Here is a 25,399-nt window from a genome sequence, read left to right as displayed (position 1 = left end):
TGTTGACCTTTTGCATGCTATATTTCTGAGAGCTGGGAGCCAAGTTTTGTTTCTTTTTTGTTGAAGTTCTGCTGGTGCTTGTGGATTTCAATGGTTTCCCTGTGCAGTCTGACATAATGATTGCTGGTGTTGTCCAATATTTCAGTATTTTGAAATAGAATTTCATGTCCAGTGTGTTTTAGGGCATGTTCACCTACTGCAGATTTTTCTGGTTGTTTTAGTCTGCAGTGTCTCTCATGTTCTCTGATTCTGGTGTGGATGCTTCGTTTTGTGGCTCCAATATATACCTGGCCACAACTGCAAGGTATCCAGTATACTCCTGCAGTGGTGAGGGGGTCCCTTCTGTCCTTTGCTGACCATAACATTTGTTGTATTTTTGTGGTGGGCTTGACTATTGTTTATAGGTTGTGTTTTTTCAAAAGAAGAAAGAAGAAATATTCTAATAGATTCAATATAAGTGATTTGCAGCCTGTAATTTATTCTGAGTCTTAATTTATTTATTTATTTATTTATTTATTTATTTATTTATTTATTTATTTATTTATTTATTTAATTTATATGCCGCCCACTCTACCCAAAGGTCTCTGGGCAGCTTACAACAATTAAAATTCAACACAATAAAATATAAAATATAATTGATTATTATCTTCCCTTGTTGAATAAAAGACTTATGTTTTGGCACCACACATATCCCAACATTTAATTGATATTAAAGTATTAATATCTGGTGGAAGCGAAGAGGAAGGAAGAGCGAGAACCTTGTGATGGCCAGCGGAATAGGGGCTTCAAAGGCGATCATGACATTGATAAAAAAGAACAGAGAATAAAAAGGGAGGTGAAGTTGCAGTATATGTCAAAAATACACATTTGTGCACAGAAATACAGGAGGAGGAGATTGGCTGCCCCATCTGGATCCATCTAGTTGGGGCAAAAAAACAAAAGGAACTTGGTAGTTGGAGTCTACTACCGACCGGCCAAGCAAAGAGAGGAAGCCAACAAAAGTTTAGAAGAACAAATTGCACGATTTTCAAAGAGACATGATGTAGCAATGATGAGAGAATTCAATTATCTAGATATATGTTGGGAGGAAAATTCTGCCAAGTATGCCCTTCCAAGAAATTCCTGGCTTGTGTGGCTGATAATTATCTCATACAAAAAGTGGAGAAAGAAACTAGAGGATTTGCTATCCTTGATTCTGACCAACAGAGATGACTTGGTGGGAGAAGTGGCAGAAAGGGGAACTCTGGCGAGAGTGACCATGTGTTCTAGAATTCGTGATTTCAAAGAAAATGAAAGCAGAGTGTAGCCACACAGGTCTGCTGGATATTAAAAAAGTGATTTTTAAAAATCTCAGAACAAGGAATAAGTAAGGTTCCATGACAGGAGATTCTGACAAGAAAAGGGGTCCAAGAACAATGGGAGCTTCTTAAAAAAGAGATTCTAAATGTTTAAATACAAACAATTCCAAGAAGCAAAAAAAGGGGGAAGCCAGCAAAAGAAGGGCAGTTTGGCTTCAGAAAAAGCTCAGGGAGGACTTAAAAAACAAAAAAGACATGTACAGGAATTGGTAAGAAGACCAGGTCACCAAGGATGAGTACAGACATGTAACAAGGAAATGCAGGGATAGCATTAGGAGGGAAAATGCTGAGAATGAGCTGAGGTTAGCTAGGGATACTAAAAGCAAAAAAAAAAATAGCATTCTTCGGGTACGTGAGTCACAAAAGACAAACAAAAGACATACTGTAGTGGCACAACTTCACAATGGAGATGGGAAAATGATAACCGAGAACAAAGGCAGAGGTGCTCAATTCTTATTTTAGTTCAGTCTTTTCCCATAAGACAGACCATGGACTTCCAAACAAATTGGAAGTGCAAGTGTAGGGGACAGGATTGCAGATGGAGATAGATAAACAGTCAAGGAATACCTTGCCACCTTGAATGAGTTCAAATCTCCAGGGCTGGATGAACTGCATCCAAGAGGACTGAAGGAACTGGCTGAAGAACTCTCAGAACCTCTATCTGTTATTTTCTTAAAATTATGGGAAATGGGGGAGGTGCCAGAGGATTGGAGGAGGGCTAATGTTGATCCTATTTTCAAAAGGGCAAAAAAGAGGAACCTGGGAACTAGCCAGTCAGCCTGAAATCAATCCCTGGCAAAATTCTGGAGCAGATTGTAATGCAGTCATTGTGCAAGCACCTAGAAAACAAGGCAGTCATAACTAGAAGCCAACACGAATCTGTCAAGAACAAATCCTGTCACACTCGTTTTTTGATCAGGTCCCCTCCCTGATAGACAGAGGGAATGCTGTAGATTTAGTATATCTATCTTGAGTTCAGCAAAGCTTTTGACAAAGTGCCCCATGATATCCTGATTAGCAAGATAACTAGGTGTGGGCTGGATAGATCAAGTGTCAGGTGGATACACAATTGGCTACAGAATCATACTCAGAATGTGATTATTAATGGTTCCTTCTCTAACTGCCAGGAGGTAACAAGTAGAGTACCCAAAGGCTGAGTCCTGGGCCTACTGCTCTTCAGTATTTTTTATTAATGTCTATGATAGAACTTTTCAATTTTTTGAAAGGCTGTCATAAAGAGGAGGGACAAGATCTGTTCTTAATCAGTCCAGAGTGCAGGACACCAAACAATGGGCTCAAGATAAAGGAAGTCAGATTGCAGTTGAAAATCAGGAAAAACGTCTTAACTGTTAGAGCACTACGGCAGTGGAACTAATGACTTTGGGAGCTGGTGAATGCTCCAACGCTTGAGGCATTCAAGAAAAAAATAGATCTTCACCTGGCAGATATGCTTTTATTGTATTCCTGCACTGAGCAAGGGGTTGGACTTGATGGCCTTGCAGGCCCCTTCCAGCTTCACTTTTCTATGATCTTAATATCATTTACTCTACTTTGCAGTTTTTAATCTCGCCATTGCTTTGCATTTGTCAGAAATTCATTCATTTTCCTTCAATTCCTTTTGTATTGTCTTGTTTTTGTGTACCTTGTACACTTGCAGTGGACATAATTTTCAGAACCCTGCACTAGAAAAAAGCAGCCCCCTGTGAGGGTGAGGGTTTGGGGTTACTTGGTGCACCCTCTACTTTGGGTTTAATATTGTCAGGCACAGATACTGGTTCAAGTTGCAATGCATTAACATTTATTTTAGGAACTCCAATATAACAATTTACATCGATGTTGTCCGTCTCCTTCCTACCCAACAGGGCAAAGGGGTTCCACTCTTGAGTAACAAACAGGTTCTCATGGCTGTCGTTCCATGGTTCCATTCGGTTTAACTGGTCCCAGTCTCCAAATGCCAGCTGTAGTGGTAATGGCAGCAGGGGTCTGGCAGGTTCTTCCAGATGTTGGTCAATCTTGGTCCCTTGCCCAGCTTGAAGAATTCTCAGGTCCCCGAAACTCTCCATCATTTGTTGCATCCTCCATTTGGCCTTTAGGAGAAACTATATGGATTGTGTCTTTGGTCATGGCCATCTCTGTTTCCTCTGCTTCTACCCCCTTTCTCTGCTGAAAATGGCTCTCCGGCCAGATAGGTATCTATCTTGCCTCCTATTTTTTCCATCCAGATTCAACCCAAAGAGGAAAAGGAAGGTGACATCATTCTTCAGACCAAGGATTCTGATCCTCTCTAACTCTTTAGAAATCAAACATGGCTTCTCCTTAACTGAATGCCTTCCCACAATCCACAAACCAAAACACGACCACTTTCCATATACTTGAGTTAACCAGTTACTCCAGGGGTCAGGGAACTTTTTTACCTTTTACCTCCCAAAAATTTATATACGCCGACATTACCCCCTTGATTTGAAAGTAAGGAAATCATACATTATTTGAATTCAAAATATTATTTAATCTACAAAGGCTGTGTACTGAACTAGCAGGATATATCATAAGTATCAATGGCTGCCAGGCTATGTACTGAACTAGCAGGATGCACCAAATTTTATAAAGATGTGCACTATTTTTCCTGAAACACATTGCATTCCAGCCATGGGGTGGTATAGGGCAGTGGTTCTTAACCTTTGTTACTCAGATGCTTTTGAACTGCAACTCCCAGAAACCCCAGTCAGGACAGCTGGAGGTGAAGACTTCTGGGAGTTGCAGTCCAAAACTCCTGAGTAACCCAAGGTTAAGAAGCAGTGGTATAATGAGTAGTAAGGTGTCCAATGTGCCTAGCAAGTTGCATTAAATTTTTGCTAGCTCGCAGAGGATGTAATCATCATCAATGGTTGTCAGAGTGGTGCTAGCAATTGGGGGGGGCTTTTCCTACCACTTTAATCATTCTGTGCGTGGTTTGCAAAAAGTCACAATTTTTATTTAATTATTTTATATATATCTCACCTATCTGGTCAATTACGACCACTCTAGGTGGCTGTGGCTAAAGATCATGTGACCCACCCTGGTGCCACAGCCCAACATCAAAGACCAGTGCACTTTTTTTATCATCATCAATGGAAAACTCAACAGAGGCCAAAGGGTAGGAAAAGATCAGTCTACATCCCAATCCCAAAGAAGGGAAGTGCCAAAGAATGCTCCAACTACTGTACAATTGCACTCATTTCACACGCTAACAAGGTTATGCTCAAAATCCTCCAAGGTAGGCTTTGCTCATTACCCCCAGGATTTTCATTTTTACCCCATTTGGGGTAATTTACCCCTGTTCCCAGACCACTGAGTTACTTCTATGACGTTTAATACAGTTCCCACTAGCACAGTAGCTCTTTGCGCATTTCATTTACCTTGTGTGGTTTGGCTCATAGGTGCGCTTTTTCACATAGAGTAAGGCCACTGCACTTGGTGATGCTCTTTCCGCATTCCACACAATTATATGGTTTCTACCCCATATGATTTTTTTTTATGTGAGCTAAAGTGTGACTGTTCTGACTGAAGCTTTCCACATTCCATAAATTCATATGGTTTCTCCCCAGTGTGAGTTCTTATTTTTTTATAAAAAAAACACATTTTATTAATCGACATTCAACTCGTGCTTGTTAAACATCGTGTTACATGAGTTGCTTATAATTATTTATCTTTTGTATCTTGGTTTCTTCTTAGTTCTCTCTTCAAAATCTATATATATATTTTAAACATTTAAACCGTACATGTGTGTATTTTAGGACACAATATTGGCTACTATCATAATATTTTTCTCTATTTATTTATTTATTTATTTATTTATTTATTTATTTATTTATTTATTTATTTATTTATTTATTTATTTATTTATTTATTTATTTATTTATTTATTTATTGCGTTTATACTCCGCCCATCTAGTCAATTGACTACTCTGGGCAGCTTCCAACATATATAATAACAATATAAAATATAACAAGATTTTAGACATCAGTGCTTCATGTCACAATGAGAACTGTAGTTAATTATAAACCACAAGGTGATGGGCATTTGCAGATTATGAATTGTCTGTCCAGGGGCTGGTGAGAGCTTCAGGCCATGGCTAATGCAAAGGAGAAGACGGCGAGGAGGCAGCAGAGGACAACAGGGACCCCACGGTCTGCTCCCAAACCCTGACACCCCAGTCCTCCTGCAGGTCTGCCCCATGACAAATACACAAAATATCATAATTTTAGCAAAGACGAGCTCTTATGATACCATGTTCCTTGCAATGCTGTTGTATTGCACAGATAGCCAAAAATGAGAGAGAGAGAGAGAGAGAGAGAGAGAGAGAGAGAGAGAGAGAGAGAGAGAGAGAGAGAGAGAGAGAGAGAGAGAGAGAGAGAGAGAGAGAGAGAGAGAGAGAGAACAGTCTTACCTGAGTACACAACTGAACCAGCAATTTTGCGGCACTTGGGGTATTTGGCGCCAGGCAGCTGACACCATGCTCAGGTAAGCCAAGCAGGAGATGGGCTTATGTATGTATACAATGTTCTCAAAATCCTCTAGAAATATACCTAATAAAAATAATTCCTGTTCCAAATCTATATAATTTTGGGGTGATTTAACCGACAGACTTTGTATTTTATACCAATAATAGTTTCCTAACACATAATAAATGTTATCTAAAGCATTTTATAAAGATATTCTTTATACATTTAGCCATTTCTATCTCCACATTTTCTATCATGCCTATACCAATATCCTATATGTATACCCATTAGGTACTATTTGTTTTGCCCCATCCTTATATCTCGCTTCAATTTAACTTAAAAGCCACCGTGTTATGTCAAAAGCTAACAGTGTGATGTGTCTCGAAAAAAAAAGCCAATGCTATTTTAGGATGCATGAAGAGACGTCTGACAGCAAAGACCAAAGAGCAAAGATCAAAGTCCAGTTGAAATGCATGCGGGACTTCCTTTTCGCCAATGATGCACCTGTCGTTGCCCATTCTGCTGAAGACCTCCAACAACTCATGAATCATTTTAGCAAGGCCTGCCAAGACTTTGGACAAACAATCAGCCTGAAGAAAAAACAAGTCATGGCCCAGGGCATGGACTCAGCTCCCTCTATTACCATCTTTTCTCCACACAAGAATTGGAAGTTGTTCATGATTTTGTGTACCTTGGCTCAAGAATCTCTGACACTCTCTCCCTAGATGTCGAGCTGGATAAACGCATTGGGAAAGCAGCTACCATGTTCTCTAGACTCACAAAGAGAGTATGGCTCAATAAGAAACTGGCGGCATAGACCAAGATCCAGGTCTATAGAGCCTGTGTCCTGAGCAGTGAGTACTGCAGTGAGTCCTGGACTGTTTGTGCACAGCAGGAGAGGAAGCTGAACACGTTCCATATGCCTTGTCTCCAACAGATTTTTGGTATCACCTGGCAGGACAAAGTTCCAAATAGAGTAGTCCTAGAACAAGCTGGAATTTTTAGCATGTATACATTACAGGAAAAATGACATCTACATGGGCTTGGGCATGTCGTAAGAGTGGCTGATGGTCGAATTCCAAAAGATCTCCTAACTCTAACCCTAACCCTTTAAAAACCCATTTTGATCCTCTTTAATATATTTTGTAATAAACTTATTCATTCCATTTGCTAAGATTGCAGTAAATATCTTTGCATCTTGATTTAATAATGCAGTAAGTCTATATGAATGTGGATCTGTCAGATTTTATTGGGTTTTTGAATAAGAGTTGTTAATGAATATTTCCAAGAATCTGGTATTTTCTCTCCTTCCAATATTCCATTATAAAGTATTTTTAACTTGGGGATCAGTATTGATTTAAAAGCTTTATAATATTCTGATCCCATTCCATCAAAGCCTGGAGTTTTAACATTTATTTGTTAATAATCTCTATAATCTCTTCATCCTTTTTCTAATTCTCTTTTATCATTCTCTAATAGCTTGCTTTTTACATTTTTATTATTATAATTTTCTATATCTTCTTTCAATATATTATTACCTTTGTATAAATTTTGGTAAAATTCTTGTAATATTATTATTTTTTCCTTCATTAGGCTGCAATTACACCAATTGTGGTTTTTATTTATTTATTTATTTGTTTGTTTGTTTGTTTAATTATTTAATTATTTAATTAATTAATTAATTAATATGCCGCCCACTCTACCCAGAGGTCTCTGGGCGGCTTACAATAATTAAAATTCAATACAATAAAATGATTAAAATACAATTAAAATACAATTAAAATTGCCATCATCAGGACCCACAGTTGTTATTTCAATTAAAAGCCTTCTGGAACAGGAAGGTTTTGACCTGGCACCGAAATGTCATCAACGTCGGCGCCAGACGAATTTCAGTTGGGAGGGCGTTCCATAGTCTAGGGGCAGCTGCCGAGAAGGCCCTTTGTCTACAAGCCATCCCTCTTACCTCTTTGAGGGATGGCTCTTTCAAAAAGGCCCCCTGGCTAGATCTTAACTGCCGGGTAGGCTCATATGGAAGGAGGCGGTCCTTCAGGTATCCAGGGCCCAAGCCATTTAGGGCTTTATATGTCAAAACAAGCACTTTGAATTGGGCCCGGGCAGCAACTGGTAACCAATGTAAATTGAACAGAATCGGCTTGATGTGATCTCTAGCGGCTCCACCACTCACCAGCCGCGCAGCTCGATTCTGGACCAGTTGCAGTCGCCGGACCATCTTCAAAGGCAGCCCCACGTAGAGTGCATTGCAATAATCTATACGAGATGTTACCAGTGCGTGTGTAACTGTCATGAGACTCCGCTCGTCCAGGTAGGGCCACAGCTGGTATAATTTCCGCAGCTGAAGGAAGGCGCCTCTGGCCACCGAGTCCACCTGGGCTTCCAAAGTTAGACTGGGGTCCAGGAGCACCCCCAGGCTGCAGACCCTGTCCCTTAGGGGGAGTGTAAACCCATTCAGGGCAGGGAAATGGCCCTCCAACCTGTCCGGCGAAGCACCCACTAACAGCACTTCCGTCTTGTCTGGATTGAGTTTCAATTTATTAACCCTCATCCAGTCCATTATCAGGTCCAGACACGAGTTCAGCACAGAAACCGCCTCACCTGGATTGGTGGAAAATGAGAGGTAGAGCTGAGTGTTGTCAGCATATTGCTGACTCCTCAGCCCAAACCTCCTGATGACCTCTCCCAGCGGTTTCATGTAGATGTTAAACAGCATGGGGGACAGTATCGAGCCCTGAGGAACCCCATGACATAAATGCCATGGGGCAGAGCAACTGTCCCCCAGCACCACCCTCTGGACATGGTCAGCCAGGAAGGAGCAGAACCACCGTAAAACAGTGCCCCCAAGTCCTAACCCAGCCAGCCTATCCAGAAGGACACCATGTTCGATGGCGTCGAAAGCCGCTGAGAGGTCCAGGAGTATCAACAGGGTCACACTCCCCCTGTCTCTCTCCCGGCAAAGGTCATCGTACAGGGCGACCAAGGCAGTCTCTGTACCAAAACCCGGCCTGAAACCTGATTGAAATGGATCCAGAAAATCCGTTTCATCCAACAGCACCTGGAGTTGCCCGGCCACAACCCGCTCCAACACCTTGGCCAAATAAGGGAGGTTCGCCACTGGTCGGTAGTTAACCACCAGCCTTGGGTCCAGGTTAGGCTTTTTAAGGAGTGGTCGAATTACCGCCTCTTTCAAGGCGGTAGGGACCACTCCCTCTCTCAAAGAGGCGTTCACGGCCTCCTGGACCCAGGTGCGAACCCCCCTGGCAGAACTTCCAATTAGCCAAGATGGGCAAGGGTCGAGCAGCGTGGTGGTAGAACGGACAGATCCAAGCACCTTGTCCACATCCTCGGGTCTCAACAATTGAAACTCATCCATTAAACTTTGACCTAAGCACGGCACACTGGACACATCTTCCGATTTTGCAGTAACAGTGGAGTCCAGCCCACTGCGAATCTGAGCGATTTTTTCCTCAAAATGAATAGCAAACTCGTCACAGCGAGCTGATGAGCAGTCCGGGACCTCCACCGGATTTCCCGGTTGAAGAAGATTCCCGGACCACCCGAAACAGCTCTGCTGGACGACATTCTGAGGAAGCAATGCGGCTGGAGAAATATTGCCATTTCGCCAGCCGTATTGCCACGAAATAGGCCCGATAATGGGCTCTAAGTCATGTTCGATCGGATTCCCAGCGGGACTTCCTCCACCTGCGCTCCAGCCGTCTCCCCTCTCGCTTCATCGTCCGCAGTTCAGAAGTATACCAAGGAGCAGTCTGGGCTCGGCGAGCAGGGAGAGGGCGCTTAGGCGCAATCGTGTCAACCGCCCGGGTCATCTCCCTATTCCATAGGGTGACCTGAGCTTCGACAGGAGCGCCGACCATATCAGACGGATAATCCCCCAGAGCATTCAGGAAACCATCCGGATCCATTAGTCTCCGGGGGCAGATCATCTTAATCGATCCCCCACCCTTGCAGAGGGAAGAAGAAGCTAATAGACTGAACTTGACCAGGAAGTGGTCTGACCATGACAATGGGGTCACAACCAGCCCCTCCACATCCAAACCACCACCTTCCAGTCCCGTTGAGAAAACCAGGTCCAAGGTATGGCCCTTCTCATGTGTCGGGCCGATGACACATTGAGATAGCCCCATGGTTGTCATGGCGGCCATGAAGTCCTGAGCCGCCCCAGTCAAGGCAGCCTCGGCATGGATGTTGAAGTCTCCCAGCACCAACAGCCTGGGAATCCTCAACACCAGGTCCGAGATGACCTCCGCCAGCTCAGGTAGGGAGACTGTTGGTACGCAGCAGGGTGGGCGGTACACCAACAGAATCCCTAATCTGTCTCGTGAGCCCAACACACAATACAGGCCCTCAAGACCTCCTCTCAAAGGGATAGGAAGCCTGGTCAAGGAGATAGAACTCCTATAGACTATAGCAACTCCCCCTCCCCGACCCTCCGAGTGACACTGGTGCTGGACTGAGTACCCAGGAGGACACAGCTGGGAGAGGGGGACACCACCTTCCTCTCCCACCCAGGTCTCAGTAATGCACGCCAGGTCAGCACCCTCATCCAGAATTACATCATGGATGAGGGCAGTCTTATTTTGTACTGACCTGGCGTTTTTAGTCTTTTAGTTTGAGCTACCCTAGCTAGAAGTTTTGAGTTTTTATTACTGTAGTCAAAAAAAATTCCTCTTCGGGTATACTGTCATCCTTCACAGTCTGGCCACAAGAGGCAATGGGATCCTTACCTGGAGAGACCTCTTTCCCAGTTAGAGGTCCTTGTGCAGAGATCTCAAGCTCTTGTTGGGGTCAATACAGGGGTCACCTCCGGAAAGGCCACTGGAAGTCGGAAGGAGAAAACACAGTCTTACTGGGTGGAAAAGGCCCCACAATGTCCAACTGCATTTTTTTAAAACGGTAAGGAAATAACAGGAACATTCTGAAATTCAGCTTCAGTAACATGAGTCGCATGTCCAGTTTTCTGACAAACAGGACAGCTGCCCCAATAACATCTGACTCATTTTGAAACACTGTGCCAGTAGAAATGAGTAGTCTTTTGGAGGGCAAGGTGGCCAGAAAAAGCTGCAGCATGGGCTAACGCAAACAACCTTTTCTCGGTAAGGCTTTCGAACAAGCTGATGCTTTTGTTTCAAATCCAAATGGGATTCCTGGGCAAATGCCCCGTACGAAAGTCCCTTTGCAGCCCAACACAACCCGAGATGTTTCACTGGGGAGGAAGGCAAACCAGAGTGTCGGGTCCCTTTGATTCTGCAGAGAGGGTCACTTTTCTGTGCCCTATTTTCAGAGTTTACAACCTCAGTGTTAATTAATTGTTCATCAGGCTCCGGCTGCCCATCAGCCACTTCAGCATGTTTTGAAGGCAACAAACTAAACTTCTCCAGCTCAGCATTGTTCCTGTTTTTAAACATTCTGTGCAGCCTTAGGCCCTTGGTTTCTTTGTCGTCCCTAATCAACCGGGCTAAGCAAACATACCTGTTTCTTTCTTCAGAATTAAGGAAATCTCATTCGTAGCCCCCTTTTATCCTGATCAGAGGGCCTCAGGCCACACAGAATGTTAAAAAAATGCCTTACGGTTTTAAAAGGCAACAGGCAGAGTGTGTAGAAGTGCTGGTTTAAAAAAGCAGAAACAGCCACAGAGCAGACAAGCGTTTGAGAAATCAGCTTTCTCGAGGCTGACCTCCCTTTCCTTCATCTGGCCTAAAGGCTGACAGAAACAGGCAGCAACTCGTCTTCAGAAATGAATGACCACGGCCTCCCTTTTGCTACAGAAATTGTTGTGTCAGAATGCAAAATGATCAATTCTGGTGACATGGAATGGTATCTCTTCACCTGAATAGCTTCGTTCTGTCATTTCTCCCCCAAACGTGCTAGCCGGTTACATAAACACTTGACACCTGTGTGTGTGTGTGTGTGTGTGTTCGTTCTTCGGAGAGCAAGAAAAGGAGAAGGGAAGGGTTGCTAACCAAGGAACAGTGGGGAGGGGAGAGGAGGGAAAGAAAGAGGAGAATGGAGGGGAAGGAGGGGCATCTCACCAACTCTTGAACCCAATCATTTGCCATTCAGGTTGTTTTGGGTAGTGTGAGCCAGATATACAGTGGTGCCTCACACAACTATGTTAATTGGTTCCAAAAAAATCAACGTTGTGTGAAACATCGTTCTGTGAAACACCATTTCCCATAGGAATGCATTGAAAACCGGTTAATCCGTTCCAATTGGAACGGATTGCCGTCTTTAAGTGAAAAAACCCATAGGAAACGTTGAGTGAAGCAATGTTTCCTCCATTGGAATGTATTGAAGCCGACTCAATACATTTCAATGGCTTTGCGAAGTCCTTTTTCGCTCCTGTAAAAGTGCCTTACAATGTTAGCCCACCTCCTGAACCCTATGCAAACTTAATTTGGTGTTGTTCTGAGTCGTCGTTAATTTTTGGTGATTTTTCAGATTTTCTCTCATTGGAATGCATTGAACTTTCCGTCCAATGCATTCCAATGAGAGAAAATTAAAAAAATCACCAAAATTTAACGACGACTCAGAACAACACCAAATTAAGTTTGCGTAGGGTTCAGGAGGTGGGTTTACGATTGCAAGCATTTAAAACCTGTTCCAAACATTGTAAGGCACTTTTAAATGAGCGAAAACGGACATCGGAAAGAGCTTCAAAAGCAGGAAAACGGAGATCAAAGAGTCCTTTCCGATGTCAGTTTTCGCTCATTTAAAAGTGCCTTAAAATGTTTGGAACAGGTTTTAAATGCTTGCAATCGTTAGCCCACCTCCTGAACCCTATGCAGACTTAATTTGGTGTTGTTCTGAGTCGTCCTTAATTTTTGGTGATTTTTTGAATTTTCTCTCATTGGAATGCATTGAACTTTCCTTCCAATGCATTCCAATGAGAGAAAATTCAGAAAATCACTAAAAATTAAGGACGACTCAGAACAACACCAAATTAAGTTTGCATAGGGTTCAGGAGGTGGGCTAACGATTGCACGCATTTAAAATGTGTTCCAAACATTGTAAGACCCTTAAAAATGAGCAAAAACGGAAGAGCTTCAAAAGCACTGAAGCTGGCTTCAGTGCTTTTGAAGTCCTTTCTGATGTCCCTTTTCGCTCATTTTTAAGGGTCTTACAATGTTTGGAACATGTTTTAAATGCTTGCAATCGTTAGCCCACCTCCTGAACCCTATGCAAACTTAATTTGGTGTTGCTCTGAGTCTTCGTTAATTTTTGGTGATTTTTTGTTTTCACTATTTAAATGCATTGAACTGTCCATTCAATTGATTTAAATGGGGAAAATAAAAAAATCACCAAAAGTTAATGAAGACTCAGAACAAAACCAAATTAAGTTTGCACATGTTTCACAAGGGGCACTATGGAATCCAAGCATTTAAAACAGGTTTCAAACATTTTAAGACACTTTTAAATGAGCAAAAAGGGACATCGTTAAGTGAAATTCCCCCATAGAGAACATCGTTAAACGATGGGGGAAATTCCTCAAAAAAACCCATCGCTGTGTGAATTCATCGTTGTATGAAGCAATCGTTGTGCGAGGCACCACTGTAATTAATCTGGGAGTGTTAAAACACTCTTGTACATGCAAGCATGAGGTTTGACTCTACACAGACTCAAGAGAGAGAACAAGTGCTGTTTATTTCGAGGGGCCCCTTGGGTCCCCCAGGCACGAGGGACACTGACCCAAAAGGCAAAGCACTTTTATGCCTTTTAACCACAAGGAAATAAAGGTACAGAAAACTCCTCATTGGCTGACAAGTTGGTCAAGGGGGTTATTCAGCATGCATTCTATAGGGTAGACCAGGCAAGGGGCAATCGGTTTTCTAAGAGTTCCCCCCTCCCCCTTGCATACTCTAACTCAGGTGGTTTGCTGGAACTGGGCCACGGACACAGGACTCCACCTTGCCCCCCCCCGCACGGGGGGCATGTCGCACTTGCGGGTGGACTGTCGCTCTTGCAGGGGGGCATGTGACCTTCTTGCTAACCCTTCCCCCAGCGCCCCTTGCAGGAGAGCAGCGCCCCTTCCCTACAGAGAAGCTGCCGTGGGGCAGCCAGCCTGGGAAGTACCGACAGCAGGCCACTGGGCTTGGCGCCGCCCCACCCAGGGCAAGTGGCCAGGTGGGAGCACACACGCGATTCTCCTGCTTCCTGCCTGACCGACTCTTCCCGGGTGGGAAAGGTGGGCCGGATGGGGCGCTGCTGCTCATCTGTGGAACTTCTAATGTTCCGGGAGGGTGGCTTGGCCTTCCAGGAAGGCGTGGCAGAAGGGGAGAAAGAGGCAACGCCAGCCATGGGATCATCCCCGCCAAAGTGTCTTCCGTCAGCCTTCTCCCTTCTCCTGGAAAAAGCCACTTCCCGGGCTGGCTGCCACATGGCGGCTTCCCCACAGGGAAGGGGTGCTGCTCTCCTGCAAGGGCCACTGGGGGAAGCATTAGCATGAAGGCCACATGCCCACCCATGAGCAACAGGGCGCCCCACCTGGTACACCGGATATTCGCGGTCAGCCGATATACCACAGCCTAGCTTCAAAGTGGAGCAAGCAGTTGCCTCTGTTGAGTGCAGTGGTCCCCAACCTTGGGCCTCCAGACGTTCTTGGACTACAACTCCCAGAAGCCTTCACCACCACCTCTACTAGCCAGGATTTCTGGGGGTTGAAGTCCAATAACATCTGGAGGCCCAAGGTTGGGGCCCTTTGATCTAGTGGCACCAAGTTCAGTAAGCAAAGCTTTTCTATGCTTGAAAGCAAACAAGAAGAGTAAGGGTCTGAGGGGTGCTGTGGAAGCATCCTTTAATAAACTCAGACATTCACATTCACAGATTTCCCCCCACCCCTTTAGGATGCTTTCACAGACCTCCACCCAGATGGTCTTCATGCAAGCTCTATATACTCATGGCGTAGATCATCTGATCCAAAAATAGACAAATGATCAGGAATACAAATCCCACAAACACCATTCTTAACCAAATTGGAAATCCAGTTGGTTAACCAGCTCCAGTCCAAACCTTTATCTTGAGTAATGTGGGTAGCCGATTTGTGCAACTTGTTGGAGGAAGTTCCCATGCCTGTGGAGTTCAGGGTTTCTGGAGGAGTGCACACTGGACTCAAAACGGCTGGTCAACAGGTGCCCTGTATCAATCCCTCCCTCCAAACAGAAATCCTGCTGATCTTCCACCAGGGATGCAACTCCAAGAGACCCCATTCCGAGCCTGGAAAGAGGCTTTGGGGCAGCAATGCCTTCCTTTGGTAGGGCTTGGTTCCACTGCTCCTGCTGTTGCTGCTTCTACTTGCCTCAGGAATGCTGCTCCGTTAAGGGACACGGAAAGCGATGACAAATCTTGACAGCATCTTGAAAAGCAGAGACATCACCTTGCCAACAAAGGTCCGAATAGTCAAAGCTATGGTTTTTCCTGTCGTGATGTATGGAAGTGAGAGCTGGACCATAAAGAAAGCAGACCGCCGAAGAATTGATGCCTTTGAATTGTGGTGCTGGAGGAGGCTCTTGAGAATCCCCTGGACTGCAAGGAGAACAAACCTATCAGTTCTAAAGGAAATCAACCCTGAGTGCTCACTGGAAGGACAGATCCTGAAGCTGAGGCTCCAGTACTTTGGCCATCTCATGAGAAGAAAAGAGTCCTTGGAAAAAACCTTGATGTTAGGAAGGTGTGATGGCAAGAGGAGAAGGGGACGACTGAGGATGAGATGGCTGGACAGTGTCTGCGAAGCAACCAACATGAACCTGACACAACTCCGGGAGGCAGTAGAAGACAGGAGGGCGTGGCGTGCTCTGGTCCATGGGGTCACGAAGAGTCGGACACGACTAAACGACTAAACACACACACACTAGGAAGTGACCGAGCCTTTAGGTTCACCAACATGGGCTCCATTACAGTGGTGCCTCACTTAATGATGTTAATTCGTTCCAGCGAAATCGCTGTAGAGTGAATACGTCATAAAGCGAAAATTAAAAAAACCCATTGAAACGCATTAAACCCAGTTAATGCATTCCAGTGGGCTAAAAACTCACCGTCCAGCAAAGATCCTCCATACAGTGGCCATTTTCAGTGTCTGTATATCGAGGAATCCGTCCCTAAGCACAGCGGGGAGCCATTTTGAGCACCTGGCAGCCATTTTTAAAACCCAATGATCAGCTGTTTTGATCGTCATAATGTGAAGAATCGGTTCCCGAAGCAGGGAACCGATCTTCGCAAAGCGAAAAAAACCCATTTAGACTATTGCTTTGCGATCGCAATTGCGATGCAAAAACATCATCATAAAGCAGATTCGTCGTAATGTGGGGCAAGACTGTATTTCCCTAACACTTTTTCCCATGCGCAGATTTGGATCCAGACACAATTCATGAGCAGGCTTCTTTGCTGTTATAATGATTCCATGTCATATAAAACCCTTTGTGGGAGGCTGTTCACTCACTTTCTTTTATGTTATCTAGCCTGACTGCTGCTGCAAGTGTCTTCCGATATGCTGACACTATGCACGAACAGAACATATTCAGGGTTTAAGACTTGGGGCATGCTCATTTTTTATGGACAGAAGATAGAACGTCATCCACACTCTTATAGCCCTCATTGTTGGTTTTGTGAGGCTTACCAGACCAGACACCCAGATCCCTGTGCTCTGTAACAATCATACATCCACAATACTATTAAAACAACTCCCCTAAATGGATAACGAACAGTTTGAGATCCAATACGGATCCAACTTGTGTCCATGCAAGCTACCTGTACCTCCTTACTGTGTCCAGATCAGGATTATCGTAAATTTACAGACTACCTTGAATCAGGTGGTGGCACCTGGAGAATATCAGGAACACAATAACTACAGTAACAGACCTTATGGGTTTAGGGTCACCTGGCAATCGAGGCTTGGGCAACAGAAAGGTTCTTACAGACGAGACTGGTTCACTTGGCAACAGAGATCTCTGGTCCCCAACACCATTTGAATTGCTGTACCCAACAACAGAAGAAAAATAGGACAACAAGGACAATCAATACCGTAACAATGGTATGGCCTGAATCCCAAGGGTCAAGTGAATTATTCCTTCATCTTTGCTAAACCAAACCTCAGCCTTTCCTCTGGGTCTCTGTCCTGGTTTTGAGGTCTGCTGCATTTTTTATCTGGCATTTCGAACATGACGTTACAATTTCTTTTAAGATGGGCCGTACTGGTGCCTGGGTGATAAAGTCAGCAATTTTTCTTCCCCTAAATGTTGTTGCTCATGCAGTTTTCTGAGCAGGGAGGGGACCATTACTTTTGGGACCAGCAATCGGACATTACTATCTGCCCACCACTGACCTTGACTAGTCAGATGTCCCTCTTATGCTCATTGCTGTTCTTCCTCTCTATACGAAGAGGATTCTGGAAGATGCAGGCCCACAAAGATAGCTGGAGATTCTGCCTGCTCTCTGGCCACTGCATGCCTTGCTTCTATATCTGCAGTACCGTTTCCGATTGCTATGACAGAGGCCCCCCTTCTGGTGGCCTTTACAAAGTATGATAGTTAACTGACCAGGGTAACAAACAGCATCTAGGAGATGTTGGATGATCTTGCCATGTCTAACACGGGTCCCTGTGGCAGTGAGCAACCCTCTCTCCTTCCACAATTGACCATGGGCATACAAAATACTCCAGAGGTATTTGCTGTCTGTACAGAGGGTCAGATTTGGCTCTGTCCATCAAACTAGATTTGGCGGACAGAGTGCCTGAAAAACTATGGATGGAGGCTCATAACATTGCCCAGGAAGCAGCAACAAAACCATCCAAAAGAAAAGGAAATGCAAGAAAGCAAAGTGGCTGTCCAACGAGGCCTTACAAATAGCAGAGAGGAGAAGGGAAGCAAAATGCAAGGGAGATACGGAAAGTTACAGAAAATTGAATGCAGACTTCCAAAGAATAGCAAGGAGAGACAAGAGGGCCTTCTTAAATGAACAATGTAAAGAAACAGAGGAAAAGAATAGAAAGGGAAAAACCAGAGATCTGTTCAAGAAAATTGGAGATATTAAAGGAACCTTTTCTGCAAAGATGGACATGATAAAGGACAAAAAGGTAGGGACTTAACAGAAGCAGAAGACGTCAAGAGGAGGTGGCAAGAATACACAGAAGAATTATACCAGAAAGATTTGGATATCCCGGACAACCCAGATAGTGTGGTTGCTGACCTTGAGCCAGACATCCTGGAGAGCGAAGTCAAGTGGGCCTTAGAAAGCTTGTCTAACAACAAGGCCAGTGGAGGTGATGGAATCCCAGCTGAACTATTTAAATCGCCCCACAAACCCTGGCATGGATCCTAAGCCTCTTCATCAAGACCTCATCAAGGATCTCGAAAGGGCCAATGGGTGTGTATGTGAGAGGGGGGGGTCTCACCGACTCTTGAACCCAAACCTTTGCCATTCAATTTTAGTTGTGGGTAGGAAGTGTTTATTTCCTCCCCGAGGAAACCCTTTCATATCCAGCCCAGTGCAAATCAGTCTGGCCCTTGGACTTGAGTTTCTTATCCCCAGCCCCGCACAAAACACACTTTTGTACTTTGCCTGTTTGTTTCTCAAAAATTACCAACCCCATCTCTCTCCCCACCACCACCATCATCTTCTCCAGCCTGTTCCTGCCCAGCGCTCCTTTCGAAGAAAAACTCCTCCATGTTCGGAAGCAACAACACAAGGAAGGAGAGCGAGAGAGAGCGAGAGAGAGCGAGTGCTGGGGGGAAGCAGCAGAAGGAAAGGCGCTTCAGAAGGTATTCAGGGTGCCAAGGAAGGAGCCTAGATCAGCCCCCATCTTCCCACCCCATGGACTCCCCCGCCTCCCCTGCAAACCCCATTTCTGGTACCCCACCATCCCTCTTTGCCCCCTCCTGCAGCCCCCCTTGCAACCCCATCAGGCCCGCTTCCCCCCCCCCCCAGGGAAGACTTCCAGCCTTAAAAATAACTTTTCCAAGGTCTGACAGAATGGGCTGGGAGTTGAGGGTTTTTTTCTCCCTTGGGGGGCTCCTTGAGGAGTGAAAGGTGGGGAGAGAGAGAGAGCCAGGCCCCTTTCTCTCCTTCCTCTTTGAAACCCACGGGGAGGGGGAAGGAAGCTGTGTTGGGGAGGAAGTCTCCCTGCAGTAAAACCCAGGACCAACCTCAACCCCCACCCCACCCCGAAGGGTGCCTGGCTCGGAGGAAGAGCCCCCTGGCCCTTAGAGGGAGGGATCTGAGACTCCTCTCCCCCCAGCAGCCCCCCTTCCCCTGAAGACCCCCTCCACGCAGGGGGACACCCAGAAGAAGAAAAAGGCCTGCCTGGCCAGGTGTTCGTGCAACCCCCGTCTCTTTTACACACACCCCCACACACACAGAGGCAAAGTCCTGGACCCCCCTTGACCTCCCCACCCACCCCCAAGTTGCCCACCTCCTGCCAAGATCTGATGCAGTAAGATCTTCAGAGCACCATAGAGGTGGGAGGGAAGGAGAGGGAGCGCAACCTCCACGGCTTCCACTTCCGCTTCCTGTTAGAGCAGCGCCTCTTCCGCCTTCGTTCCACATCCCCCCCCCACACGCGCGCATGCGCTTTCTCCCTCCCCCACGAAAGGAATGATCTTTTCATGAATGGAGGCAGAGAATGGAGGAGGCGGAGCGGAGGGGAGGTCATGAGGGGCCACCTCCCCAGTCTTTGCACACCCTTCTAGTTTCCATGGGAGGGGGGATGGCGGGTGGGAAGGGATCCACTGGGGTGGCGGTCTCTCGCTCTCTGGGTTAGCAAAAAAAAAATAAAAAAATCGGAAAACCCTTCCCACCCTCCTGCTCCCCTAATCTTGTCGCCCCACCCCCACCCCCCTGCCGGGTCACGGTTGGGGACCCCCTCCTTTAGTGGATCTTTGCAAAGAGACGTGTGGGGGTGGGTGGGGAGGAAGATCCGGGAGGGAAGACCTCCCGATCTTCTTATTCTCTGGCTTTGCCTTGAGAATAAGATTTCGGAGCGACGAGCCCGGAAAATCACCTGATCCCCTCCTTTAGAACGTTCTAGAAGGATCAAGGATCTGGGCTGGGGGAGGGGTGGATCCCTCAGAAAGGTGTAAAGGGGTGGGGGAGGGCCTTTTTGCCCTTGGAGGGGGAGAATGGGGGGAGGGCCTGAGCCCCCTCCCTGGGGGGGCAAAAACGATGCTGGGGGGGGAGACGAATCCCGAAGGAAGGAGAGCATTTTAAATCTCTCCCCCCTCCCCAATTCACGCCACATGCCGGGAGGAGGGGTTTCCTCAAATTATTATTATTTTTTATTTATTTATTTAACTTATACAGTGGGGTCTTGACTTGAGAACTTAATCCGTATTGGAAGGCAGTTCTCAAGTCAAAAAGTCTGTAAGTCAAGTCTCCATTGACCTACAGTGCACTGAAAACCGATTAATCCCGTAACAGGCCGTTTTTGTTCCATTTTGGTTTTTTTCTGGTCTGTAAGTCAAATCTCTGTCTGCAAGTCAAACCTAAATTTTGTGGCCAGAGAAGTCTGTAACTCAAAAAGTCTATAAGTCAAGCCGTCTGTAAGTCAACGGTCCACTGTATGCCGCCCGCTCTACCCAAAGGTCTCTGGGCGGCTTACAACAATTAAAATACAATAAAAATCCCAAAAAAGTTAAAACAATCAAAATACAATTAAAATAGATACTCTAAAATACCCATCAGGGGTATTTCAATTAAAAGCCTTCTGGAACAGAAGAAATGCACTTCACGTTCGCTCCCCCCCCCAAGGCAGGCATCTTAGGTATTATGCGGGGGTGCGCTTGTTACGCTTCTGGCGCAGAGTAAATGAAGACACTTTACCAGTTCTTTGACAGTTATATTTACATATATGTACACTTATATACAGGCAGGTCTCTACAGCACATCTAGAAGTCTTCACACAGTCCGACAGCATGCGTGGCAGAAAATCACATCAGAAGAAGAGAACATTCTACAGACACAGTCCATATTTATACATAAACTTGTCTCTGTCCAGTCCAATCGGGTTCCAGGTGACCTCATCTCTGCACCTGGGTTCTTTCTGGTTTCACCTCATTGCATCAGCTTAGGATGATTCAGCTTTTCTCTCATCTGCACATAATGGCAGCTCGTTAATGAAACATATATGGGTTCAGGCCTATAAAATTCTATACCCTGACAGCGCTTATGGGAGGCCCCCCATAAGCGCCCCTGTGGAAGCTCTCTCCTCCATGGGGGGGGGTGCAATAGAGGCTAAGCCACATCGGCAACCACCGTTTCCCCCCCGTCCTCCTTAGGGCCCTCCCCCCCAGTCGCCAGCTGGAGTGATAACCCCCCCACAAGGCGGGAAATATGGGGGTTATTTCACAAAGTCCCCTCACCCTCTACATACAACCGCTCCCCCCCCACAGGCTCCTCCATATGGGGAGGTAGGAGGGCAGAAAAGAGTGTGTGTGTGTGGATGGTGAGCGGAGAGCCCATGGGGGAAACCGATCCAGGTCGGCCCTCACCCTCCCCTCACTTTCGATGCCCCTCTTTCTTTGGTGGAAGCAGGCGACTGGTGGGGATGGGTTGGGGTCGTCGAGGAGGGAGTGGCTCCTCTTTTCTCTTCAGGGCCCGTGGAGGCCACATCGCCCCTCCCCCCTTCAGAGCCCGCCTTCCTTCTCCAACCACCAGCCTTGGGAGGGGGAGGGGAGAAAATGGCAGGAAGGAACAACCCCCTCCCCATGCGCATGCCCTCCAGGGACCACCCGCCCGCCAAGAGCAGGGGGCGGTTCCTCGAGGGGTTTGGACACTCCCTGAGGCGAGCGAGGCTCTCCCTTCCTTCCCTTCAGACTCTCAGAGGGGATTTCACCGAAGTTTCGCTTCAGGAACGAAAGGTGTTTCTTTGCCAAGGGAGGGACTGTCCTGCCCTCACCGTTAACTTTTGATTTTGGGTGAACCCTGGGATGCCATCTTTCCTTCTAGTAGCTTTACTCAGCAGAAATGTTCTTTGTAAAATATAACACCAACCTCTCCCACAGTGGAACAGACTGGGATTCTCTCTCCCATATGGGAGGTATGTCACAATGGATAGAGTGTCAGACTAGGACTCATTTGTCCTAGAAATTCACTGGTGGGAGGGCAATAATGAGCCTGTCGTCAAAAGACTCACCCAAATTCTAAAACGCTAGGATGGGAGACAGTGTACTGCTAGAAAAGGACTCAGGAGGCCTAACCACTTCCTGGACACCTTAGATTTCCCAAAATACTTAATTAGGGTTTTGGAAAAGACTTGACAATATTAAGAATGCCATTCTTACTTTGAAAACCCATAAAAACTCCCTGGTCACCTACCCCACTACTAAACCTGCAATGTATATAAATATGTGGGAACCAAGTACAACATTCACAGAGGAAAAAAGGAATGATTATTTCAGTCCTTAAAGTGCCCCAGTTCTTCTCTTTTATTTTAATTCTGCATGGTCAATGTGACTGATACAGTTGCTTTTTTGATGGGTGAATTTTGGAATAAATAATTATAAGTAATTTGAAATAAGTAATTTGGAACTAACAACCATTAACTCTTAAGGTTTAAAAGAACACTTAATCCTCTAAAATCACCAAATGAAGAAAATAACTGCTGGAGAAAAAGGTAGGAAGAATTAAATTTTCATTGGCAAAAACATCACTCTAAAAACTTTGTACTTTACTAGCACAAATAATGTAAACAATTATTTTCTTGTTTTCTTGTTTTTCTAGAGAACTGTCAAGAACCCTAGAATGCTCCCCCAAGAGTTTTGAGCCTGAGGTGGACCCCAAGCCACACTTATCTTCACTGTGATGGAAAGTCACTTCATCCATGAATGAATGAATTTAAGACACCTCTGACTTCTGTTTCAAGGGGGGAAATGACAATAATTCAAACACAAACTTCAAACACAGCTTCAGACCACTGGATTTCCACCCCCATCACTTCTCTTCTTTAGAGATCTAGGATTCAGTCCAAAAATCAAATATTTATAGGAAACAGAGTTGAGCCTAGAATCATAGCTGGGCCCCAAGTGCTTGCTTAGAAGGAAGACTTCATTGCATTTGACCATATAAGATTCTCCAACTCTGTTTTATGAAGGAAGTTTAAAATGTTGAAAGAGAATTTGTGGGAGTTCTCTTTTGTAAGTTTATCCCAGTGCAAGTTTTTTCGATGCTTAGTACACAACCTGCTGTCATGAAAGCTGTTACCACATCGTATATTATGGCCAGAATCCTTGTCATAACATTGGAATCATGTGTCCAATTGCACATCATGCCATTTGTATTATCTCAGTATAGGGTCCGATATAGTTACGCCAGCATCACTTCATATGATTTGGTGACAAACTGGAGCCGTAATATAGTTCCGCTTCATTGCACATTATCTTGTGGGAAGTAAAATCATTCTTTCAGCTGAAGGACTTTCCATTTTGCTTGCATCTGTATGACTTCTCCCCTGTGTGAGTTCTAAAATGTGAACTAAGGTCAATGCTGACTGAATTTCTTTCCACATTCCATGTATTTATATGGTTTCCCACCTGTGTGGGTTCTTTGATGCTGATGTAGATCTCCAATCAGACTGAAGCTCTTCTGAGATTCCCCAGATGCATATGGTTACTCATCTCTGTGGATTCTTTGATGTCGATGTAGATGTCCACTCCGATTGAAGCTCTTTCCACATTCTTTGCACTTATATGGTTTCTCACCTGTGTGGATAATTTGATGTTTAGCACATGATCCATTGTCACGGAAGCTTCTTCCACATTCCACACATTTATATGGTTTCTCACCTGTGTGCGTTCTTTGATGTGAACGTAGAACTGTCCTCCGACTGAAGCTCTTTCCACATTCTAGGCACTTATATGGTTTCTCCCCTGTATGTGTTCGATGATGTTTAGTATATGTTCCACTGTCACTGAAGCTCTTTCCACATTCCATGCATTTATATGGTTTCTCTCCTGTGTGAGTGCGATGATGTGAATTAAGGGAACTGCTATGACTGAAGCACTTTCCACATTCTATGCACTTATATGGTTTCTCTCCTGTGTGAGTTCTATGATGTGAATTAAGGGTACTGCTCTTACGGAAGCACTTTCCACATTCCATGCATTTATATGGTTTCTCTCCTGCGTGGTTTTTTTTATGGGAACTCAGGTGACTTCTGTGACTAAAGCACTTCCCACATTCCGTGCATTTATACGGTTTCTCTCCTGTGTGGATTCTTTGATGTTGATGTAGACGTTCACTCTGCTGGAAGCTCTTTCCACATTCTATGCACTTATATGGTTTCTCTCCTGTGTGAGTTCTGTGATGTGAATTAAGGGCACTGTTCGTACAAAAGCACTTTCCACATTCTATGCATTTATATGGTTTCTCTCCTGTGTGAGTTCTATGATGTGAATTAAGGACACCGCTTTGACTGAAGCACTTTCCACATTCCATGCATTTATATGGTTTCTCCCCTGTGTGGACGCTATGATGTCGATGTAGATTTCCCATCCGACTGAAGCTCTTTCCACATTCCAGGCATTGGTATGGTTTCTCCCCCCATTTCATCTGACTCAAGACTTCCATTCCAACTACAGTATAGCTCTTCTCACAAACTGTATATTTCTCTCATAAGGGCTCTTTGATTTTTTTTTTCCTACAGAATCCACCCCATGCTTCATGGAGTTTATAGCATGTCTTTAAGCTAGACTTACTCCTTCTATTTCTTTAAAGACTTGGTTTTTCCTGTTCTTTTTCTTCTGTTTATTAATGGGTTCAGGGGCCCAGAAACACCAGAGCTCAGAGAAACACAGGATTCCTTCTTCCCATCTTTTCAATTTCTTCTATGTTGCCATTTAATTATTCTTTTGTTTCCCTTCTTCTCTTTTCCTGCTTCATGCTCAGTTGTTTCCAAGCATTTTCTCATTTTCCTGAGATAGAAGAAGAAATGAATTTTATTCCCAGTTCATTATACCGGTAGAAGCGGAAGGAATAAGGGATCATGCCCTAGATTCATCTTGAAGGCTCCTCCCTCCCTCCCTCCCTCTGCACCCTAGTGTGATAAGAGCTGCAATGATATGTTAGGCTACATTAACAGAAGTAAGCCCTCTCTATTCGGCAGTGCTTAGGCCTCACAGAATCATCAAATAATGATGTTTGAAGTAGCCTATAAAGCTCTCAAGTCCACCCCAGCCGGCTCAATCCAGGCATACAAGTCAAAGGATATCTGCCAGGTGGTTGTCTAAAATTCTCTTGAATGCCTCCAGTGTTAGATGATTGTTGTAATTCTTCCTGGAGAAAGGTGGGGTAAAAATATTTTAAATAAATAAATAAATATCATCTCTAGAGGTAATTTTTTCCATTGCTGTACTATTTGAAGTGTTAGGAGGTTTTCCTGATATTCAGTCAAAATCTGGCTTCCTGTAACTTGAGACCATTGTTGCATGTTCTGTATGATTCCTAATTCCGGGCAGAGCACAGCTGACAAATAAAGCTCAAGGCAGACCCAGGGAGCTCACGACCAGAGCTCGCAAACAGGAGAGCAAACAGGGAGATTGCCA

General features: G+C 45.0%; 4 protein-coding genes across 12 annotated transcripts in view; 1 reads left to right on the top strand and 3 right to left on the bottom strand.

The window, feature by feature from the left end:
• The window catches only part of LOC110082656 (uncharacterized), a 41,419-nt gene extending 22,004 nt beyond the window's left edge, over positions 1-19,415 (bottom strand). Inside the window, exons 1-3 of one of the 2 annotated variants that reach the window (XR_012083004.2) lie at positions 19,276-19,415; positions 10,601-10,691; positions 3,134-3,563 (exon numbers count right to left, since the gene is read on the bottom strand). The gene's annotated coding sequence lies outside the window, so the exon portion shown is untranslated. Of the gene's footprint in view, positions 1-3,133; positions 3,564-10,600; positions 10,692-19,275 lie in introns of those variants that run through there. The other variant, XM_078387890.1, reaches the window with a different exon arrangement.
• The window catches only part of LOC144583007 (uncharacterized), a 62,256-nt gene extending 42,814 nt beyond the window's left edge, over positions 1-19,442 (bottom strand). For all 8 annotated transcript variants that reach the window (XM_078387703.1, XM_078387709.1, XM_078387697.1 and 5 more), the window contains exons 1-2: positions 19,276-19,442; positions 10,601-10,691 (exon numbers count right to left, since the gene is read on the bottom strand). The gene's annotated coding sequence lies outside the window, so the exon portion shown is untranslated. The remainder of the gene's footprint in view (positions 1-10,600; positions 10,692-19,275) is intronic.
• The window catches only part of LOC110070683 (uncharacterized), a 394,582-nt gene that overhangs the window by 327,160 nt on the left and 42,023 nt on the right, over positions 1-25,399 (top strand). The window lies entirely within an intron of this gene.
• Positions 20,677-25,399, bottom strand: part of LOC110091290 (uncharacterized) — a 38,338-nt gene continuing 33,615 nt past the window's right edge. Inside the window, exon 4 of the mRNA XM_078387852.1 lies at positions 20,677-24,156. Coding sequence (XP_078243978.1) covers positions 23,466-24,156 — 691 coding nt within the window. The 3' untranslated portion in view covers positions 20,677-23,465. The remainder of the gene's footprint in view (positions 24,157-25,399) is intronic.

The sequence above is a fragment of the Pogona vitticeps genome, chromosome 2, assembly GCF_051106095.1.
Source record: "Pogona vitticeps strain Pit_001003342236 chromosome 2, PviZW2.1, whole genome shotgun sequence".
Lineage (NCBI taxonomy): Eukaryota > Metazoa > Chordata > Lepidosauria > Squamata > Agamidae > Pogona > Pogona vitticeps.
This window is presented reverse-complemented; position numbering and strand designations above follow the sequence as displayed.